Raw genomic sequence first — 23,394 nt, forward strand, 5'->3', positions numbered from 1 at the left:
AAGTTTGCATAGTTCCAACATTTAATAAACTTTAATCTCTCTAGCGTTATATCCACATCCATTAAATTAAAAAAACAAAACAACTGGCCACAGGAATTGGCTCCTTGTTTAAATTACAAGAAATTATTTGTGCACCAAAAAAGTTATGATAGAAAACGAGTCCTGGGCAGCCCGTTCTTTCCCCTGCCTACAACTGCACAGCCTCCACCTCCGCCAGCAGCAGAGAGCAGGGAACAGACCCGGAGGGAGAGAGGCAGGCGAGGCGGGCAGTGCAACCCCAGGACCAGCAACAGATTGTCATCAAGGAGGAAGAAGAAGAAGAGGAGGAGGAGGGGGAACAAGGCACATGAGGAAAGATGGAAGCTCCAGTGACTTTGGGCAGATCCAGGGAGGGGCTGGGCACAGCTCAGTGGTCAAGCAGCAGCCGCCGCCCCCAGGCCCCCTCCCTGTGGCCCCAGAGGAATTCCTGCTCCTGCAGGAAGGAGGGCAGAGCCGCCCGCCTTGGGTTGAAGAGACACACCCATGGCATCAATCGTCCATCTCAGCCCCAACTGTCACGGGTGGGGGCAGGGGAAGAGGAGGAGGAGCCCAGCTCACCTCCCAGTCTACCAAGGCATGGGTAGGCAGGTGGCCGGCTGCACAAGGAAGAGGCCCCAAACGGTGGCACAAGCTCCGTGGATCAGTGGGAAGGGCACGGAACGGAGCAGGAGAGGAGGAGTCAGGCTCTTATTGCTGCTGGCAGGGCAGAAAGAAGGCGACGGAGCTGGGGGCCTGTGCCACTTTAACCCCCCCCCCGCCCCACACTGGACCGGGCACTCTCAGCCATGCCCCTGCCTGGAGACAAAGGCTTGAGGGGCTTTTCCTGCCCCTTCCCAAGCAGCGAGGAAGGCAGCCCCGCGCAGATGCCCCTCCAACCACAGCGGAGGCAGGCAGAGAAACTGGTTCAGTCTTTAAAAAATCACTTTGGCGAGTTAAAACCAGTGCCTAGGGTGCCTGGGCGCCTTGTCCTCCAGCAGCATCCTGGCCCACACACAGAGTGCCTCTGTCCAAGGTCCCCACCCAGCCATGGGGGGGGGAGTGAGAGAGCAGACCGGTGCAGAGCCTCTGGCCCCTTGGTCTTGCCCCTGATGCGCCGGGGGGCTGCAGGCTCATCAAAGGGTGCTTTGGTCTCTGATGAAGGCAGTCCTCTCGCCCTCCTCCTCTTCCTCAGGCCCCTCCTGCCAGGCGTCCGAAGGCAGCCCCTTGTAGGCGATGATGCCTCCGCTCTCCAGCGAATACACCTTGACCCCGCGCAGGCACAGCCCGGAGCGCAGCTGCAGCACCAGGAAGACCAGGACGAAGACCAGGACGATGAAGGCACAGCTCAGGATGGCCACCACCACGGGCAAGCGGGAGGGGCCGCCGGCAACCTGCGTGCCCTCCCTGAGGAGGGTGGGTGAGGCCCGGCTGCTCTGGGTCTGGTGGGAGCACGTCTGCTCCTGGCTGTTGTAGTGGGCGTGGGCCGGGCAGGACAGACACTGGGTGGCTTCCGGGCCCAAGCAGGTGGCGCAGGACGGGTGGCAGGGCACGCAGAGGCGGGAGCTCAGCTGGGGCTCCAGAATGTTCTCCAGAGGGGGGGCCACAGTGCCCGGCGCAAAGGCAGGGGGGCACGTTTTGAGGCAGCTCTTCTGGTGGAGGTAGAAGCCCTCTTCGCACACTGCAAGGAGAGAAGGGGCAAGAGAAGGGGTCAGGCCTCCAGGCTCTGGAAGAAAAGGCATTCAGGCAGTGCCAAGGAGCAAGGTCCGCCCCTTACCTGCAGTGGAGAGAGGGTGTGGGGTCTCCTGTCCACACAGCCCCCTCTGTGGGGGGCCTCTTTGCCCAGGGACATGGGCAGAAGATGGCATGGTTCCCATTTGCGCCAAACACGTTGGACACCTTATGAAAGCTGCCCTCTGTACGCCCAGTCACTCAGAGCAGTGCCTAGTGGGAGGAACCTGGTGGCAACTGCAGAGGGCCTTCTTGATAGTGACACCCTCCCTGTGGAATGCCTTCCTTCAGATGACAGGGAGATAAAGAATTATACAGCTTTCAGAAGACACCTGAAGGCAGCCCTGTATCATGAGGTTTTTAACGCTTGATGTTTTATGGTTTTAGATATGCTGTAAACCACACAGAGTGGCTGGGGAAACCCAGCCAGATGGGCGGGGTATAAATAATAATAATAAAATAATTGTTGTTGTTGTTCAGAGCAGGGCTCCAGCATAGGCTTTTCGAGTGGAGCAGGTTTGGGGGCCAGTGGAGGTGTAGTGGTTGGACTATGCCCTAGGAGACCGGGGCTCAAATCTCTGCTCAGCTGTGAAGTTCCCTGGGTGACCTTCGGCCATTCGCTGCCTCTCGACCTCACAGGGTTGTTGTTGGAAGGGAAAGACTGTGGCGCCACCTTGAGCTCCTTGGAGAAACTGGTAGGATATGGATGCAATGAAACATAACTACAACAAAACTTACCAACGCAGGCCTGGCTGCTGGTCAGGGTCTTGCAGCCGCTGCTCTCAAACTGGTTGGAGAGGCTGGGGGGGTCGATGGCCGTCCCGTACAGAACCAGCGTGAACTTGGTGAGGGTGCCTGCGGGTGGAAGGGCAGAAGATGTGAGGAGGAGGCAGAGCCACCCAACCTGCCCTCCTCCCTGTCACTCAAGGAGTTGTGCCTGGCACGCTCTGCTGCGCAACAGCCCCCAAGAAGGGCCTAACGCTGAGGAGCACTGGTTCCCAAACTGGGTGGTGGGATTACAGGGGGAGGAGGACACTAAGAGGCAAGGGGGTGACTTTCAGGCTCTGAAAAGCTGGTATTGCTGGATCAAGGTCATCTGTTTTGTGGAATTAAACTGAATAGTTTTAATCCGATTTTGAATAAAGGTGCAATTATTTGTTTTGAATGTTATTGTGTTATGATCTACCATTAAGGGGGTGGTGCAAACTGCTATTCTGAGTAATGCTTTTTATAGGATAAGGGGGGGGGGCACTGGGAATCAGTTTATGGAACCAAGTTTGTGAACCGCTGCTGTTGAGGCCACAGGTGGGGAAGGGGGCCACATTCAGGAGCTCAGCACAGCATCCCCATCCCTCCCTCCTTCTGTCCAGCCGGCAGCCTCTTAAACAGGCAGGGATGGCAGCTGGGGAAGCCCCCCCCCGCCTTTCTGGGGTTTCCGTCACAGGGAATTAAAACAGAGCAAGAGGGAATTAAACAGCTGTTGGGGTTGGGGGGGCGGGAAGGGAGGGAATGCCCACAGCTGGGCCCAGTAAGCAGGGGGAGGGAGCTCAGGCAGTGCTCCCGGGAGGGAGACCAAATTGCAGCTGATGTGACAAGAAGCAGAGGAAGCTGAGGGGGTGGAGAAATGACAGGTGGCTGTCACGGGGACTGGAGGGATTTGCGACAAGGGGCGGGAGGCACGGGATGGTTGGAATATTTTTCTTGCCACAACAAGTGGGTCTTGGCGTAGAGAAGTAGGTGCCCTTTCCCCGTTACCAAAATTGTTGGCTTCACTGGTGTTCTCAATCTCCAGCACCCACTCGCCAGTGGGGTCCTCGTCCCACGAATGCGTCGTCATGAAGGCCCAGTCATTGAAGCCGTCAGCCGAGTAGTCGTGGGGCCTGGGGAGAGGACAAAAGTGAGAGGCATTGGGGGGCAGAGCCCAGAGGCAGCTTCCCAGAAAGGAGTGGGTCCAGGGAAGGTAGGGGGCTTACCGGGCAGCCAGCAAGGTGGAGCGGGTTCCCATGGGACTGACAAGGTGGATGGCTAGGTCACCCCGGCGGTTGTAGGAGAGGGTGAGCCGGGCCTGGACGTGCTCCAGCTGCCCCACATAGCTGGCCTTCCCCAGGCAGGCATCCACTTTCTGCCGCACCTCCAGGCGCTTCCCAATGTCCCTGCAGGAGGCAACAGGCACCCATGGTCAGGGCCGGAACAGGATGTGAAAGGAGCAAGAGCCCTGCCACTCCCTTTCCCGCAGGAGCTGAGATCCCTAGCCTGGCTGGAGGAGGCTTTGCCAGCCAGCAGCAGCCTCAGAGGGCAAATTCTGCAAGGCAGAACTCTGGATAAAAAAAGGATTGCAGTGGGCAGGAATGCTGGGGCTGGCCTGCTCTAGCAAGGACCACCAACCCAGCCTCATCCCTGCTCCACCCCCCGCACCCTCTGATCCCCTGAGGTCCAGCACCACAGGACCACAAGGTGTTGTCCACCAGCAGCAAAATATCCAGAATTAGCCTGAAAAGCAAACTCCAGCCCGGTCCTTGGCACTCAGCAGTGTTTGGAGGGCAGGGCAAGAGATGGGAGCAGCCCCCACTGCAGCAACACCCTGGAGAAAGGCAGCTCTGTCCTGTCCTTGAAAAGCCTCCTCTGTCTGGTTCATGTGGATGGATGGACACTCCCTCCCTCTCTCCCTCCAGCCGCTTCCAGCCAGTTCCAGTCCACGCCAAGGGAAACTGCAGCCACCTCTCCTTCCCCGATTTCTAAGCCACTGCCCGTTTCAGATCAGATGCTCCTTAGGATTTCTACACATTGTCTGTGCGATGTTCAAACACAGACGATGCAATAGTCTAGTCCTCAAGGAGCCCGACGCCCCAAGCTCGTTTCACCCTCAGTAACTGGCCACATGCAGGCTGGCCCTAAGGAGGGCCTGACCCCAAACCCACCCCCTCCCCGCTCCACTGGGGGGACGCACTTTGGCTCGGTGAGGATGTCCAGGACACACTTCCGCTGAGGCCCCACCGAGGTCCAGTTCCTGGCAAGAGTCACCATGGCGCCGGCGTCCAGGAGTCCATAGCCGTATGAGTGGCTGACTGCAAGCAGAGGGAGGAAGAAAGGTGTGTGAGAGGCTCAGGACCTGCCCCTGCACCCCAGAGTGGCATGTCCTTGGCAGGCGCCTGCTTACCTTTGCGTCCCACCCCATTGGTGGCCCAGTCGTTGGTGTTGAGGTGGGCGGGCTTGGAGGTCTGCACAACCAGGTGCTGCATATCGCGCCAGGTCAGGTTCTTGCTGCGGAGAAGGAGCAGCCGTGTCTCACCGGAGAGGGCAAGGGTGCCAAACCCCTCATCTCCATCAGGGACCAAAGCAGCACCCGCCCCGCCACAAGCCCTTCTCCCCTCCCTCCCGGCCCCCCTTACTTTGCTTCCAGTGCCAGGGCAATGATCCCAGCCGCCAACGGAGCAGAGGCGGAGGTGCCTGTGTGGGACTCGGTGCACTTCTGCCTCAGGTCTGTAGTCACCTGGGGAGAAGGAGGAGGAGGCACAGGGTGATTGCCAGGTTGTGACCCAAAGCCTGCACCCAAACCCCAAACCCCGTCAGGCTCGATGGAGACTCACGATCTGCTTCTCGTTCTGGCTGCCGCTGCTGTAGGTGGTGGCAAGGGTGGAGGAGCAAGCCTCGCTGTACCAGGGCACGTTCCCGTACTGGGTGGTGCTGCTGATCGAGAGGGTGTAGATGCTGTTGGTGTAGCCATCGCAGTTGCAGCTGTCGTGCTCGCGCCCGCCATTCCCAGAAGCCCAGACGAAGATGGAGCCCAGCCCGTTGCGGCCCTGGGGTGGGGTGGGGACCAAGTCAGGCAGAGGCAAGACTAGGGGTGGCGGTGGGAGGCTTGGCAGCAGCCCAATCTCACCCCAAGGGCCACCCTTCCTCCTCCCCTGGCTGCAGACCACAGGCTCACCTGGCTGACGCCCCGGTAGAAGGCCTCTTCAGCCAAGCGGGCCGGCCCGTCCACCGTCTTGCCGTCGTCCTCAGGGCCCCAGCTGGCGCTGTAGATGTGGATGTGGTTGGGGTTGAGGCCCAGGGAACGGGCCTCCACAGCATCCGTCACCTCTCCATCCAGCATGCGGACACCTAAGATGATGGCACAGATGGACATCACTAATGGCACTGCTCTGGTCTGCCTTGGCGGTGCCCCACCTGGAGTCCTGTGCCCAGTTCTGGGCACCACAGCTTAAGGAGGGTATTGACAAGTTGGAAGAGGTGCTTAAGAGGGTGACCGAGATGATCAAGGGTCTGGAAGCCAAGCCTTATGGGTAATGATGGAAGGAGTTAGGTATGTTTCACCTGGAGAAGGGGTGATATGGGAGCCAACTTCAAATATCTGAAGGGCTGCCACAGGGAGGATGGAGCAAGCTTATTTTGTGATGCTCCAGAGTGTAGGACCCAAACTAACAGATCCAAATGACAAGAAATAAGACTACAAGAGCTGTTTGACAGGGGAACGACCTCCTGTTCCTTTAAAAGACATCTGAAGGCAGCCCTGTTTAGGGAAGTTTTTAATATCCAATGCTGTATTGTTTTTAACACTCAATAGGGAGCCGCCCAGAGTGGCTGGGGAAACTCAGCCAGATGGGCAGGGTATAAATAATAAATTTATTTTTATTATTATTATTATTATTATTATTATTATTATTATTATTATTATTATTATTGCTGCTTTGCAGGGGGGTTGGATTAGATGACTCTCGGGGTCCCTTCCAACTCTACAATTTATGATTTCAGGCCCCCTCTGGGCAGCTAACCCAGTGTGAGAAGCTGGATGAGGAGTACAGCCCAAGGCGGAGACAATGCCCTCCTCACCTCCGATCTTGGCGTTGTAAGCAACACCTACACCACAGATGCCATTGTTTGCCACGGCAGCTACTTCGCCTGCACACCGAGTACCATGCCTGTAAGAAGGAGAGAGGGGGGTCGGACTTGAGCTGGGTGGGGAGGGACTGGCAGCCATACATTAGAACAGGGAGAAAACAGGGAGCAGGGGACAAGCAAACCTGCCCCAAACTTCTCTCCCTCTCAGTGCAGCCTGAACAGTCAGGGTTCAAATGGGCAAAGGCGGGGAGGGGGACAAAGGGGGGGAAGTGCAGCATTCCCAGGGGGTAGGAAGCTCCATCCACCTTTCCTTCTGCATAGCGCCATTCCCAGCCCACATGCCCCCAGCGACTGAGCTTCCAGGACTGAGCAGGAGTGGTGTTCCTCTTTCCCTACCCAATATCTCCCATCCCTACCCAACCTCTCTCCGGAAAGGCTCCCCACCTGTTGTCATTCATTTGGGTGTAACGCGGCTGAGGGTCTGAATCCTGATCGTTCACATCAAAGCTGGCGGCAGGATCCTGAAGGAAGGCAGAATTACAGTATTGTAGAGTTAGGAGGGATCCCGGGGGATCCTTCTAGTCCAACTACCTGCAATGTAGGAATCACAACGAAAGAGCCCAGCATCACCTCTTTCCCTGCTGGAATCGCCCTCCCCACAATCACGTTTTCTGCACCAGCAGTAAACTCCCAGTTCCGAAAGCTCCAGTTGTGACCCCAAGAGTCCAGAAAGGACCACTGTTCCACATGTGATGCAAAGTGGTGCTGCAAGTAGCCACAACCAGAGGCTGAATTTGCTTGGGCTCATTCCATCACAGGCAGGGCTTGATGGGGCTCAGGAGGACTCTGGGATTTTGTTACTGCTACAAAGCTTCCCCCAGCTTGCGTGCAAAAGTGGCCTCAGCTTGGATGGGAGGGGGTTGTCCCAGGAAGACTCGCGGCCCCTTCTACCAGCCATGCAAAGTGGGCACAGCATGTGCCAATGGAGCCTGCTCACATCCCACTCACATAGTTGGCCTCCAGATCCGGGTGGTTCTTCTCAATGCCGTCGTCCAAGATGGAGATCACGATGCCACGCCCCGTGTAGCCCTGCTGCCAGGCCTCCCGCACGTTCAGGTCTCGCTGGTTCCCATTGGACTGGAGGGCAAAGGGGCAAAGGTGGGGGGAGCAGAAAGCTAGTCAGCACAGCCAGTAGGGTAACTCTAAAGGCTACGGAGCCGTGGCAGTGTTTCGTCACATGGGGGTGGGGGAGGCAACCATCTCTAACTAGACCCCAGATGCCTGGCTCACAGAATCATAGAACTGCAGAGTTGGAAAGGACTCCAAGGGTCATCTAGTCCAACCCCCTGCCATGCAGGAACTACAGCTAAGTCTTTAAGGAAGAATCTGTAGCTGAGCATTGGGGAATGCTGGCTGCTGCTCCCTTCACTACTCCCCTCCCACTTTCCTGGAAAGTGGCAGGATCAAGCCCCACATATTCATTGGGGCAGGAGAATGCCAGTTCCAGCCTCTTGGCCCTACTATTCTATGCTATGCAAAGAGGACTCTACAGTGGGGAGGAGGGGTGGGGGAGAATCTGCTCTGCAGCAACACCTCCTTCAACGCCTGACAAGTCCTCAGTTGGAAATGGACCATGAAAGACCCCCAGCTTTGGGGGAGAAACATTGGCACAAAGAGAACGTGCTGGGAGACAGCCTTTTCTGTAGTGGCCCCTAAAAGCTGTGGAACTCCCTCCGCAAAGAGGTTCGCCTGGCACCTTCATTGCACAGCTTCTGGAGAATGCTGAAGACACACCTCTTTCCTCTGGCTTCTGATTCTTATGGTGGAAAGTTGTTTTAAATTATTTGTAATGCAGGCAACTCCCAATTTACACGGGGATTATGTTCCGAGGCACTGCCCGCATCAGTGAAATCACATATACTTGAAACACCATTGGAAATGCCTGCAAACCCCCTCTAAACCAGTGTTTCCCACACTTGGGTCTCCATCTGTTTTTGGACTACAACTCCCATCATCCCTAGCTAGCAATGCCAGTGGTTAGGGATGATGGGAATTGTAGTCTGAAAAAAAAAACAGCTGGAGACCCAAGTTTGGGAAACACTGCTCTAAACCTATGGAAACCCTTGAAAAACCAGCACCACTTACCAGACCACCAAAATCCACCACAATCACTCCCTCCAAACCTCCTTTCTCAAATTCAAACCCTCCACAGGCCTCAAAGGTCAGTGCAAAGGCTTGTGGGATTCCTGGGCACTGTTTCTGGGCTCTCTGAGGGCCCATTTTTGCTGTTTTAAAAGTCACTTCCGGGTTTGGTGCAATGCATGTGTATGCAGTCCTGCTGAACACGTGTAAACTGAGAGTTGCCTGTATTGTTTTTAATGCTATGACCTGCCCTGGGACCTTAGGGTGAAGGGCAAGTAATAAATAAATTAGCAACAACAACAGCAATGATGTTGCCCCATTGTTTAGGACAGAATCCGGATGGTGCCCCTCAGTGGCCTCTGGGAGCTCCTGGCAGTCCAAGGGCCGGGGCAGATTCTGTTCCGGGGCGGTGGCAGCTCCTGTGAGCTCAGTCATGGAGGGGGCTTTGTTCCCAGGCTGCCACTAATCCTCCAGGCAGGGAGGGAGGGAGGGAGTGATTAACTCTGTGGGAGGGGATTAGCAGTCACATCAGGGCGCCCTTGCCCAACCACCATGTGGGTGGAAGGGCATGGCTGGCAGCAGCCCTGGGGAGGGTAGAATCCAGTGCCTGTTGCCTGGTGGCTTCTGCTTCCCTTCATCATCACGCCGCCCTCCCCTCCCACTTACCAGGTACCACTGCTGAGGGAACTTGGGGTCTGAGGGCTCCAGGAAGGTGTCCCGCTTTGTCCGGCGCTTGGACACCTGCTGCTCCAGCCAGTGCACCTGGGGAGGCAAAAGGCAGAAAAGGCACTGAAGGGCAGCCTCCCAAGTGCACCCTTGGGTGCGAGGAGCAACCAGGTCCCCATGGAGGTGGCTGGCGGGGGCACAGTTGCTGGCAAGAATGACAGGATGCTTTGTGGAAAGATCTTGGCACCTGCAGGGGTGAAGCTCAGTTCAGCCACGCACAAAGTGGACTCTCGAACCCCACAACACCCAGGAGGACCAGGGTCAGTCAGGCCAGGGACATCCTTGGCCAAATGTGGAGGGGACCCATCCCTTCCCCTATTGCCACCCATAGGGAGACCAGAAGGACTCAGGCAGCCACCAAAATGCCTGGCAGGGTGGGCTCCACCCTCTCATCTCTTTCTTGGACCAGGTCAGGCCAACTGGCCCACCTAGCTCAGTGTCATCTGCACTGAGACTGGCAGCAATGTAGTGCCATTGCAGTTATTGCAGTGTCAGGCTAGGATTCAGTTCACATCCCCAGGCATGAGGCTCACTGGCTGGCCTTGGGCCAGTTGCTGTATTGCCCAGCCTGCCTCCCAGGATTGTTGTGAGGGTGATGTGGCAGGAGACACCTTGGAGGAAGGGATGGGTAATGAAGAGCCAGAATTGCAGGGGAGGAGGTGGCCCAGACAGGCTGCTAATCCTCTGGGCTTTATTGTGCAGCCCAAAATGGAACCAGGCTATCAGGCCCATCTGGTTTAAAACCAGCCTGATTAGACACCCTCCACAGCCTATCCCAGAACCGGCCCCAGGCCATGTGCAGAGCACAAAAGTGCCCAGTCGAGGCATGCTGGAGGCAGAAAGCCCTTCTGCTCTCTCCACCGTGGGAGCTCAGCCAAAAGCCTCAAGCAGGAGCCAACCCCAGCTGTCTCCAGGAGAAGTGGGTGCCAAAGCCCTACAGCGCATCAGGCCTGCACTGACCAGAACCAGGGCTTCTGTGCTCTGTAGCACCCCCATGTTGACTGCCTCTCACTTGGAACAGGTTCCCTGCTTCTGTGGACTCACCTGTGGCTCTCTGCCCAGATAGCTGTGGTGGGACCGGTGTGGGGAGAGGGAACGCTTGGCCACCCCTCGGTGATGGAAGTGGTAATAGTCTCCAACGATCTAGGGTGGGGGAGAAAGGAGGAATGAATGAGACAAAAAATCTCCCATGTGTCGGTCCAAGCAGGGCAGCCCGTGATAGCACAAGGCAGAGGTCCCATCCAGGGGAGGCTCCCCATGGGCAAGTATAGCCCCACATGCTGGCACCCAGTTACATGGAGGGGAGGGAGGAGAGGCCAAATCCAGGAGCTCCTCTCCCCACCGCTCATCCCCATGAGGGCCACCAGCTGGCTCCTGCTCCTTCCCCACATGCTGCCTGCAGGGCCTGGCTAAGATGCTAAGAAGATTCTGATGTAAATCTCTAATCTTTAAACAAACCCCTCAAAAGAAGGGCAGGGCGAGAGCAGCAGCTCCTCAAGTGACCTCATGGCGCTGGGCCCAAGTGGCAGAGAGGAGGAGGAAGGAAAAGGGCAGCTTGCTGGCCTCCCTAGAGATGGCACAGGAGGAGGAGGGGGAGAGCTATGTCAAGCGGACACTTGCGGGACCCCCACCTAAGCCTTGCCAGCGACGGGCTCCTACTCCCTTCCAGCGTCCAGTGTGCAGCCTCCCAGGCAACAATTTCTGAAGGTCCCATCTCATTTCTCACACCCACACTCTTAGCGGGATATCAAATCCAAACTCTTATTCTTAGCAGGGCACAGACCACCATTGCAGGGCAAAGGCTGGAGGATCGGGTATGCCAGCAGGTCAAAAGGGTTGCCCTCTGCGAAGAGGAAGCTCAAGGGAAGGAAGAAAGCAGGCATGGAGGTCCCACAGCAGTAGTGGTTGACCCTTCTTGCCCTATTCTCTTCTTGGCTGCAAGGCTCACAGGGGAAGTCCCTTTTAGCCTAGCCAACCTCACAAGGTTGCTGTGAGGATGAAAAGAGGGAACTCCACGACCACCGTGGAATTGTCTCTGCTTGGAGAAAGATGGGTACAGGAGTATTTATCAGCGTCCACAGCCCAACAGCAGCCCCTGGCCCCAACAGACCCCTTCACCAGAGGCTCCTCCTAGGACATTTTCAGCCTGCACATTCCAGGGGCTGAAGCCTCCACTCCCAACACTCAATTGCAAAAAAAGGGGTCGTGCAATTCCCCCCTCCCCAGAAGACAGCTGAAGAGAATTGCAGGGCATTTTGCCATGGAAACAAGGGCTTAAGTGTAAGGGGACACCAGCTCCTGCCCCGAGAATTGGCACTGTGCCAGCGGTGGGGGCAATTCGCAGACAGAGCGTCACTGCCAGGCAGAGAGGAGAGGGAGGTGCCCCATCCTGGTGGGCTCCAGCCTTAGCAAGGAGAGGCTCTTCTGGTCCCCCAGCCCCTTGCTGAATGCAGCACAAGCCCTCAACTGGGCAGCTGGGGCCAGCCCCAGGTCTTCAAGGAAGAGACTCCCCTCTTCCCAGATCCCTTTGCCTTCTTCCTGGGAGCGCCTCAGAACCCCGAGCTAGTTGTTGCCTGCCGCACGCCTGGCTGTGCACCAGGCCCTGGCTCCCTGCCCTATTTTCCCCAAAACAAACAGGATTCCCCTTCGCAGGGCCTCTTGCCTTGGCTGCTGCCCGCAGGTGCCAGCACCGCAAACCTGCTCAGCCTGCCCTAGGAAGGAGCCAGGAGCCACAACGGGCACTTAGGGGGTACAGCGGCACAGGCCAGGGCAGGAAGGAAGAAGCATGACCCACAGAGGACTGACACCCCACTCCTTAGCTCCACTCCTGGGCCTTAAGCTGCGCCGGACTGAGCCCTGGTCCATTCCAGTTGTGCCAGGGGCAAAACATTCCTCACAGATGAACAAAAGGAATTTCACTGAACAGCTTCTTTCCTGCCTCCGGAATCAAAGGCCCAGTGGCAGAGAGAGCCCACTTCTGCATAACTACCTCCTCCACATGCCCCCTGCCCCAGGGGTCTTGGGTTTTCTGCAGAGTATTCTACCCCTCCACCCCAGCCCAACTGAGCCTCAGCCCCAGCCTGCTGCACAGCACCTCCCCTCACTGGGCTCTCAGGATCTGACCAGGACTGATGCTCTGCAGAAGCTCAGCACCCGGAACGGAAGACTCTGTTGCCACCAGCACCCACATCCAGCTCCAAGGGATAGTTCAACCCCCAGAAATCGCAGCAGGGAAAGGTTGTTACCTCATGTGCAAGGCCAGAACGCCTGGCTCTCATCGCCTGGGCGGTGGAGGCCTTGAGTTGGTGAGGGAGGAAGCGGTGAAGGGGTGATTGCAACCAGGAGCTGGCAAATGGCAAGCAGCCTGGATTGATCCTCATGCGAAGAAGAAGACCAAAGTGTGATAGAAGTTTATAAAAATTATGCATAGCATGGGGGAAAGTGGGTAGAGTAAGTTTTGCTCCCTTCTCAACACTAGAACTCATGCATGGACATCCAATAAAGCTGACTGTTGGAAGGTTCAAAACTGATAAAGTGATTCTTCATGAAATTTAGCTATGGAACTCATGCCCACAAGAGGCAGTGATGGCCATCAACTTGGATGGCTTTAAAAGAGGACTGGACAAATTCATAGAGGAGAGGGCAATCAATGACTACTAGCAGGGTGGCTATGCTCTGTCTCCACAGTTGGAAACCACAGGAGGAGAAAGTTGCCCTTGTGCTCAGGTCCTGCTTGCAAGTTTCCCAGAAGGGGCACCTGATTGCAGGACGTTCACTGTTCACTGTGAGAATAGAAAACTGAATAGATGGGCCCCATTTGGCTTGATCCAGCAGGTTCTTCTTACGTTCTTAGCTCCAAAGGAACAGCTTGCTTTGTCCCCCGAAGATGCTCTAGCAGGCCAAGCCCCCATCCTGCCCCCCAACTAAGCTTCACTCTGGAGTCAGGGCTTATCAAGACTGTGCCATGTTTTCCAGGCACAGGTCCACACTTTCTAGGTCCATGTGGTTTTTTGAGTGTGTTTCACCGCTTCCCCTGGGAAAACCCACTGTTTACTGTTGAATTGGAACAAATGGTAATCAGTTTTTCCACGGATTCCCTTTTGCTCCAATTCAGCAGTTTTTCCAAGGGTAGCGGCAACACATACATATAAAATCACTTGGACACGGACCTAGAAAGTGCAGGCCTGTGGCAGGAAAGTGTGGTGCAGAAGGAAGTCTGGGTGAGCCCTAAAACAGCTGGTGAGCTCAGCAAGTGAGGAAGCCTCTGGGCCTCCCTCTAAGGCGGCCATATGACCAGGAGATGAGGTGGGAATGGGGTCTGCACCTCCCTGTCAACATGTCAAGTGCTTTCAACAGAGCCAGCCCCAAAAGAGCTGGACTCATCTCCCCCTGGAGCAAGAGATCCAATCCATCCCGAGTGCCAGTCCCACCCTGCAGTCAGCCCTGCCTTAGGTGGGCTTCAGTGAAGCTCATCAGCCCCGTTGTCAATGCTGGTCAATGCCACGTCTTCCCACTCAAGGGTGAAATGATTCAAGAGTTGCAGGGCAGCAAAGAGCGTGGCATGAAATCCCACCGGATGAGAACAAGGGGTGGCCTCAAGGTAGGCAAACAGCCCCAGGGCACACAGTGTCCGATCCCACATGCAGGTGAAGTGCAAACAGCCTCAGGGGGCAGGCTGTGCTTTTGACCTTTCCAAATCTGCCCAGAAGATGATGCAACTGGCAACTCCATGCCTGATGCCAAGCAAAGCTTGCATTAGTCGTGCGTCAACACAGGGCAGCTGGGCCCACCACCACCTCCAAGATACGAGGCTCCTGGGGAAAAGAGAGCCAACCAGCCACCCGCAAAAAGTCACTTTTCAAGAGGCAGCAACAAATGCCCTTTTGTAAGGCGCACAAACGTCACCTTTCCACCTGTAGGGAGTTTAACTGAAGCACATTCAACTAGAAAGGACAAGGAAGAAGGTAGAGCAGCCTGCTGCCACTAGAGCCACATTCTACCTTCAGCACATCAAGCAACACCTCCCAGCCACCACAGCCAGCCCCTCTGCAGAGCACATGAAAATATTCTGCCAAAGGCCTACAAAAAACTCAATGCAACTCCTAAAAGCAAACTGAACTATAGGTTGTAGGAGAAGGAAAACCAATCATATGACACCATAGTCGCTGGCCAATCCCACCTGGGCAAACACTGGTTCCTCATCCCAATCTCAGCTAGCTCTGAACTCCCAACAGACTTTCCCAGGTGGAGTTTCCAGCTCGCCCACCACAGCCAAGCACCCTGCCTCTATTGTTAGCACCTCCCAGTGCCTCCATGCATGGAAAAGAGCCCCTCTCCCAGACCCCAGCAATGAGGAGAGCAGCAGGTCTGCCTCAAACCCAGCAAGGCTCTTGGGTTCAGCATTTGTTTCATGGCTTAAATATCTCCCTTCTAAAGGCAGCACCACCACACCTGGCCTTCTTCTTTACCCCTTCCAAGCCCTGAATCAGGGGCTGCTCCCTCCCTCCCTTAGCCCATTTCAGCTTCCCTTCAGGTTTGGGGTTGCACTAGCTCCAGGGAGGCTGCAGGCGTCACTCACCGGGCCCAAGTTAAGGAATCCATGCTTCTTGGCCAGCCGCTCCGCTTCCTGTGGCCCAGCAGGGACTAGGACGGCCCAGGTGTTGGTGTAGACGTGCTGGCCAAGCACTTCTCTGGCCAGGAGAGCTAGGGCCCCAATCAGAGTCCACAACAACAGCAGCCAGGGTGGCCTCAGATCCATGAAAGCCGGGAAAGGGGGGAGCCCAGGGAGCACCTCAAAGCAGGCCTTCACTCTGCCGCCCAGCAAGCCCCCAGTCAGTCCGAGGCAGCATCAGGGCTAGCGGTCAGGAGAGGTAGAGCAGGAGGCAAACCTCGAGGGTGTCACCTGCGCAGTACCTGGGGAGAGAAAAGGAGAGATTCAGATCCTGGACAGAGACTAGCAAAAGGTCAGGATGGTGATGAGGAGCCACACACAGACCTGCTCATGGGCACCTCAGCACAGGCTTGATGTGCCACCACCCCAAAGGTCTGTCCCACACCCCAGGATGCAGAGAAGTGTGACAAGTAAGCTGTTCCTGCACCCAGCATGCTGAGATCCCTTCCCAGAGCTCTTTGCCCCCCAATGACCATCAGGTGCCTCCTCGTCCCCTCCCTTAACCCTCCCCAGGAAAAGGGCCCTGCTCCCAAGAGCTGAAGAGGCTGCATGTTCAGAAGAGGCGGGGAATGTCCAGGGCTCTTTTGGCCAGACAGGCACTCATCCACTTGGGTGGCCTAGCAGGGCTGAAAACTCCAGCGGGAGGCTCCTGGGCCAGGCTGGCCCCGGGGGCAAACTGACAAAAAGAGCTCCCCTACCTACTTCACAGGCCTTGAGCGAACAGAGAGGCTGGGCTGCAGCTGAACTACCTGGGAGTGTCCCAAGGAAGCCACGCTTGGCTCAAAAGACGGTTTAGGGAAGGTTTCAAGGCCGGGAGGCTCTGACTCGGGTTATTGAGCAGCCAAGAAGGGATCAGCCCCCCACACTCATTGCTGAGGCAGCTTAACCCTCATCTAATCAGAGGCTCTGGAATCCTATGAGGGGGCGAAAAATGTGCAATTAGACTTTGGCAAACTGTATTTGCATATGGTTATCGGCAACTGTGAACTGTCCTGGGATTATTATTTCTAATTGAAGGGGTATAAAATATCTTAAGCAGATACTTGCAGAATGTGGAAATTTGCAGTTCCGCATTTCCCACACTTCTTTGGAAAGCTACTGAGAAGGCAGAGGTGGAGACACAAGATAAACAGGGGTCAACAAGTCTGCAGGGATGGGCAGGGACCAACAACGCCCACAAATTACCTCCTCAGAATCCCTCCTGCAACACTTGGGGAAACTCAAAGCTCTATCTGGCCCTGGGTTGTCATCCCAGTTCCACTTCCCTATGCTGCTCTGTCAACCTTCTGCACCAAGGCAGGCAGAGCGCAAATTGCTCCACTCACCTCCCAGGGACACAGAAAGCAGGGGAATATAAAAAAGACACACTTGATAGAGGGTAGGTGGGTAGAAGAACAAGAACCTGGGACACAGGACCACTGTGAGGCCAACCATGCAGCAGACAGAGACTACAAAGCACTCCATTGTTGGCTTAGCAATAAGGAACTTAGACTTTGGAACAGAACCTGAAGGATCGTTTGCTCTCTGCAAGGCCAGAGTCTCCTCTCTTCCATGTCACCCAAACCATCATGCCAACAACACATGACCAGAAGTGACCCAAGGTGGGACGGATCAGAGGTGAGCTTCCGTACTACCAGTTATGAAGCTGCTGTTGCTGCCACCACCAGAGTCAAGCCTTTGGTCCACCTGGCTCAATATGGCTTCCTCCAATGGGCAGGGTCTCAGGCACAGAGGACGGTCTTTCCCAACAGCACTGGCCACCTGCTCCTGCTCCTTGGAGATGCTGCTGGGAACTGAACCCAGGAGATTCTGCAGGCACAGCAGCTGGTGTGCCCCTGAAGCAGAATCCAGTCCCCTGAGATCACGGTCTCCAGCAGGCTTGGCCGCTCCCCGCAGATGGCAACCAGTTCCTAACACATGCACCCTGTGCCATCAGCTGTGCTCCTGGGTCCTTTATGACCTGGCCCTTCTAGGTCAGTCTGTGGCCAGGGCTGCTCTGCCACATCTAAAATCCTGACAATAAAACTTGTTCATTGAGACAATGCTGCAAAACGAGGGGCCCTCAAGACACTGCTAAACAACTCCCATATGGCTAAGAGGAGGGACACAGATGTTGCCCCGCATGCCTCGCTCTATGAGAACAAGCTTATTCCTTTAACTGAGGGGCCCAGAGGGATAGGGGAACAGAAGCAGCTCCTGTGGTTCAATGCCAGGAAGTTTTGAAATGCCATAAAGAGGAGAGGGAGTGGCAGCTGCATGCCAGGCCAGGCAGGAGGAGATGGAAGAGTCTGTCTGAATGGAAAACCAGAGGAGTTTCCATCCCCAGGCAACAAGGCAGCAGAAGAGTGTCTCTTACAGCAGGAAGGGAAGTGAGTTAACCCTTAGAGGTATGCAAATCCAAACTCATGACACACCACAAAAGCCTCATCTTTGGCGATCACTTGTAGCTGAGTAAAATTGTCTTCCATGAAAACAGTCTTAACAAGGAGTCTGTAAGTGACTCTGGAGGCCAAAGCCTCATACCATGACCCAGAGAGAAGGTGGCTTAGGGACTTTCATCCTGTGACCTCTTTGGGCACAGCACCAAGCTGGGCAGAAAACCAGAGGCCCAACAACCACGCTATGTCCACAGGCAGGTGAAGAAAGAGCACCCGGGTGGAAGGACGGTTGACATCTTCCGTCCAGAGCCAGCTGGAGAGCTTCCCCAGGCAGACCCAGGTACACCTGGCTAAATCCCTCCCACTCCCGCCTCAGCCTCCAGCATACTCAGATTCCCCTGAAGACACAGACCCACACACACCAGCTTGCCCCACATGGGCCTAGGCACACGAAGAGGCCACCTGTGCCCCGGGAATATCCGCTGAGCCTTCTAGCCCCAGGGAGACTGCAAGCAGGCAGAATCCAGGCGCTCTTGACAGCACACCTACAGAGGGAAGGGCTGGGGGAAAGAGCACCCAGAAGTGGCGAGGACTATGACAGCATCGACTCATTTCCTTAGAAGCGGGAGGACAGTGCAGCTGGACAGAAAGCAGTCAGCCTCGCCAGCTCAGCCGGCAGCCGCCATCCCCACCTTCCCGGTGGAAGCTAAGCGGTGGCCTTATATCTCCCCCTCCTACTCTAGGACAACTCCAGTGTACCCAGGTCCCCCGTATGGTACCCCAAGATATTGGCAACCCACTTCTCTCTGCTTATTAAACGGGGGTCCAATCCGTGGGACCCTCTCCCCCGTTTCATAGGGGGCGGGGAAGTGGTCCGGGGGAACTTTCTCGGGGCAGCCGGGCCGTCGCTTCCGTCGGGAAGGCCACGTCCACGCCGACTTCTGCCTGGCCCCCCAGCGCAGCGCAGCTGGCCGCCCAGGCTCGTCTGGCAGGCAGGGTGACTCACGCCTCCCCTCGCCGCGGTTAAAGACGGAAAGCCGGAGGAGACGGCGAGGGAGGAAAACAAGCCACGCCAAAGAGGGGAGGTTGCCCTTGGGGGTTCCTGCCGCCGACAGGCCCGGCTGAAGACGGCCTCGGGAATGTGCCATGCCCCGAGTGGGCATTGCTCGGCGAGGCCGGCAAGGGCCAGGCGCCACCTGCGCCGCCTCCCGGGGACCTCAGACTACTCGGCTTCAAGCGTCACGGCCGCGCCGTCGGGAAAGACCTGGCCGAGCCCTTCTCCAGTCAGGGCCGTCGAGGAAGCTTCCCTCGGGAAGGGCCCAGGCGGGTCGAGCGAGAAAAACCCCGTCCCGTCGCCTCCAGGGGGACGGGCAGCAGCAGCAACAGGGCGGACGGACCGACTGCTAGATAGCTCGCTCCCCCCCCCCCGGTCCCTGCCCGAAACACCGGCCGCTGCCTTACCGGGCCGCCGGCGGCTGCTCCTCTCCTCCGAAGGGCTCCTGCGTCTGGCAGCGCCCGCCCGCCCCGTCTGGCCCCTTTATGGGCGGCGGCAGGAGCAGCGTCACCTAGACGGGAGGGAAGGACCGGGAAGCCCAGCCCGGAGGAGCCCCCGCCCCGCGGGCAGCAGCAGGAGGCGGAGGCGCAGCGCTTGTTTACTCCCAGGAACCGCCGGACGGACCGGAGAGGGGGCGGCCCTCTACGGCTCCTCCTCCCGACGAGGGGCACCGAGAGCGCAGGCGAAAAGGCAGGCAGGGAAGCGGGCGGGCGCCCCCGGATGCCGTCACTCCCGACTGCAGCAGCGAGCAGGAGAGGCGGGCCTTCTTTGGGCCCCCTGCCCGCTTGCCCGAGAGGAGGAAGCGCCCCCCGGGCGGGCGAGCAGAGAAAAGGAACCTGGAAGCGCCTTTGGGCCGCCCCATCTGCCAGCATCCACGGCGATTCCAAGGCCGGCCCTTCGCCTGTGCCAAGCCTGCGGCTCTTGGCTTGGCCTGGCCTGACCGTGGCTCCCGGGCTTGGCCCGAGCGCTTCCCGTGCATGAAGCGAGTGATCTGTCCTCTCCGGAGCGCTGAGCAGCTGGCCTCTGGGCACCGGAGCAGGTCACCGGAATCCTGCGCAGCTTAGCAGCAGCAGCACCGGCCTTGGCCGCCGATTTTATGTGCCCTGCGAGGGCAGCTGTTTGTTACTTTTATGCTTTTACTGCCAGGGAGGGGACGAAGTGCTTGTGCCAAAACAACTTGGCTGCCCTGGGCTCGCTTATCCCCCCAGAACGTCAGACGAGCCCTGCTGTGTCAGATCAGACCCGCATCTAGCCCAGCAGGTGAACCGTCTTTCCTCTCCCTCCCTTGGCAGGTAGCTGCCCGTTCCTTCCCCATCCGGTCCCCTCTGGTTCGTCTTCCTTCAACCAGAAATCAGACGGGTGGGACGGGGAAGCTCAATTGCACTTCTCATGGCTCCACCTTTTTGTTAACTTTTAGACGTCCGTGGGCTTTCTAGTTTGAAGTGGCAACAGTTAATTTGTGCCTAGTTGGCACCTCTAGAGCTGCCAGCACGAGGGACCCCCCCTTTGTTATGGCATCCCCCCACGGGCGGGTGAGCAGAGAGATGCTCCAGAGATGCTGGAGGGTGGCGGGCTCATCAGGCACCCCCTCACATACAGCGTCTGTGGCCTAAAATGTGATTTCCAGAAGCAAAGCACAGAGTTCTAAGCGGAAAGTGGGACAGAGCAGAGAGCTGGTTTCTGCTGGCAGTCAGTGCTCGTCCTGTTGTGCTCAAAGGAAGGGGGCCAAAGGGTCCTAGCCCTCCCTTGCAAAGCTGGCAGGCCTGAGAAAATGAAGGTGGCTGCAGTCCTAGGCTTAGTTTATGTCCATAATTTATATCCTGCATCTTCAGCATTCCTAGAATTCTAAGGGACTAGTAAGAATCAAAAAGCACAATTTAAATAAAACATTAGAAAGTAAAACACCAAAATAATTCAACAAACTGAAAAAGCAACTGTCAGTTTAAATAAATGGTAAAATCAAACACTTCTGCCACCTCCAATATGCCAGGTCAAATGAGAATCAGTTCCTATCAGTGTTCTTAACTGGAGTTGTGATGCTGTTTTGGTTGATCTGCTGTATGTACTGTATTTTGCATTTGTTGCATCATGCTTTTACAATATGTTAATGTTGTAGCAGTCTAGGAAAACCAACATGCTTTTGCCAGTTCTCTAAATGACAGCAATGAGGTATCCATGTGGACCGCCATGGAGAGGGTCTTCCACCACAGAAAAGGCTCTTCCCTGTTGCCATCTGCCACATTTTGGGTGGTGGAGGCACCCAGGGAAAGGCCTTAGGTTCCCAACTCAGTGGGCGGATGGATTGATACAGGTAAAGGTGGTCCAACAAATGACTGGGTTCAGATAAGACATGTCAGGGTTTAAAGAGCCCTTTGAATTGGCTCAGAAACTCACTGGGAGCTATTTCAACATCGGAAAGGTTTGCATTCTTCGCTCATTTCCTGTCAGCAATCCAAGCAGCAGGGGCGTTCCAAATTATCTTCAATCGCAGCCCCATGCACATTGCAGTAATCAAACCACAGCCAGGGCATGGACAGCTCTGACTAACTACCTTGTCCAGGGCGGGTTGCCATTAGTGTATTGGCCTTGGCTGATAGGCAATCTTTGTGCCACAGAGGCTACTTAAGCCTCAAGAAATAAATAGCAATCTCCCAACTATGCACCTTATCACTTAGATAGTGTTTTCAAAGGGGCTTCAGTTTATTGTGAGGACATGCAAAGCCCCTTTCAAAGCAGTTTGCAGGCACAGGTGATGGGTGGCGCCTGCAAGCTCACTTGTGTCTGATCCAGGTTGCTGCCTGCCCCCTCCTACCTGACACAGTATATGAGGGTACACCAAGCTATGGTCTTTCCTGGTATCTTAAAACATGGTCACATCACAGGCAGACACTGCAGCATTGCAGCCTTATTCTGTCAGATCTCTTTCCTAATCACTCTTAAGACCACTTTGAGCTTTAACTGGGATGGGCTCAGAAGCTAGACCTCTGCAGCCACAACCAAGGAACTACCCATGACTCTTACTTCCATCAGCCAGAGGTGATAGACACCCTCAGGCTCCAGGAGGCATCTTATGTGAGCTTCTCCTCACAGTGCACAGGAAATCAAGCAGGTAGCTTTGCTGTCACTAAAATACCAAGCAGGCAGGAAACCTCTTACATTAACCAGAATTGGGGTCAGCTTAGTTACTGGAAATTACTGATAATTTTGTTTCATAACCCAAATGCTGATTCAAGGTGGTTTTCAGGGGAAAACAGAGATATGCATCGGAAACCCAAGAGGTCCCAGGATTTCCTGCTAATGAAGCAAGTTCTCAGTGTGCAGAAAGCAGGCCCTGCTAAGCATGGCTCACCTGTTCCCCCCCCCATCCTCTGGAAATGTTCCTTCCTAAAATGGCAAAGAGGCACCCCTTCTCCCCCCCCAAAAAAAAGAGGCAGCAGCATCCATTTCCCCACCAATGAAAAGCTCTTGGCTCTTGCACGTTCTCCACATATTGGTAGCAAAGGCTATAAACAGCCCCAGTATTTGGGCCCTCCTACAGAAAGCAATCACGCAGGCAGGCATCCCCTGAAAAGAACTGCTTAGCTTATCCACAAATGCCACACTGAGCCTCACTAGGTGGCCTTGATCATAATGCTGTCAGCTCGGTACTTCATCTGTAAAATGAGAGCAAAGGTGAAGCCATCTTTGAATTTGAAAACTGAATTTTGGACAACTGGCAGCAAAGTACTTTACAAATTCAAATTGCTCTAAAACAGATTAAAAGGAGCAGCTAGTAAATTCCTCTGCTTACTACCGATTATTGAATGGGTGAAAGCACTACGGAACAGCATACTGAGAAAGAAAGCCCACACAACGCCACACTGCCAACATCCTGCATATTCCCAGGCAAACCTGAACAAGATGTCTGCACAGCTCTGCGTGCTCTCAGGTGCTCAGGTTTCAGCTTCCCTCTGTGGCATCATCATCCCTGCACTTTGGTAGCTGCCAGCTGATTTTGCTGGAGCACGAAACTCCTGGGTGAGCCTGACTTGAGGAAATAATGCCTCCTTGCGGAGAAATAGCTGAGAAGGTGGATTTTTTCTTCTTCATTTAATAATGTATGTAAAACAGAGAGAACAAATGAAAATTAAAAGATGCAAAACAAAACTGTAACAGACAGATAGAATGAGTACAGCTGCGCATGGAATAAAGTAACAAAGTTCAAATAAAGACTAACAGCGTTAATGGATGAGAAGTTCCAGTAAAGCTGAGTCAGATTTGTCAGGCTTGTGATAAGAGTTGCTGGGATGCCTAGCTGAACAGCAGCATGAGAAGATGCAGGATTATCCTAGGCTCCAACCCCTGCCATTGCTAACCCTAACCCTTCTCACCACAAAGCTACAGGGTTGAGGGACAAACTCTGCCAACATGAATTCTGAGAGGCAATTTCTCATATTCCCTTTGCTCTGTCTTATCTACTGCTTCATGCATGAACTCACAAATCTCCACAGAAGTGGAAGCTCATTCATTTCTGCGAAACCTACCAGGATGTATTAGATGATGATTAGTTTTGTGAATTGCGGCTTTGTTCAGGTGTTAAAGCGTGAACCTTGGCAGAAGAGCTTGACATATGGATCTGCCAATGTGTGTAAGTGTTGGAGATAGTTACAACCACTTTGACCACACTCACCACTGGCACTTGAAGAACCCAGTGAAAAGGCAACGGGGTCCTCAGGCCACAAAAGACTAACCACCTCAGCTCCAGAGCCGTCTTTCCCAATCTGGCATCCTCCAGGTCTTTTGGCCTATCACTCCCATCATCCTTGGACCATTGTTCATGCTGCCTGGGCCTGACTGGA

At 55.4% G+C, this 23,394-nt stretch overlaps 1 protein-coding gene across 1 annotated transcript; it reads right to left on the reverse strand.

Moving 5' to 3' along the window:
• Positions 1-3: 3 nt before the first annotated feature.
• On the reverse strand, positions 4-19,519 carry FURIN (furin, paired basic amino acid cleaving enzyme). Its single transcript, XM_082198961.1, has 16 exons — positions 18,964-19,519; positions 15,032-15,366; positions 10,498-10,596; positions 9,394-9,489; positions 7,594-7,722; positions 7,030-7,106; positions 6,577-6,665; positions 5,675-5,847; positions 5,334-5,546; positions 5,136-5,236; positions 4,904-5,007; positions 4,694-4,811; positions 3,720-3,899; positions 3,502-3,626; positions 2,485-2,601; positions 4-1,696 (listed from the first exon to the last, which is right to left on the reverse strand). The coding sequence occupies exons 2-16, from the start codon at positions 15,209-15,211 to the stop codon at positions 1,152-1,154; spliced, it is 2,346 nt and encodes a 781-aa protein (XP_082055087.1). The 5' UTR covers positions 15,212-15,366; positions 18,964-19,519; the 3' UTR covers positions 4-1,151.
• Between the last annotated feature and the right edge of the window lie 3,875 nt (positions 19,520-23,394).

This window comes from Podarcis vaucheri (assembly GCF_965113315.1).
Source record: "Podarcis vaucheri genome assembly, chromosome: 14".
NCBI classification, from domain to species: domain Eukaryota; kingdom Metazoa; phylum Chordata; class Lepidosauria; order Squamata; family Lacertidae; genus Podarcis; species Podarcis vaucheri.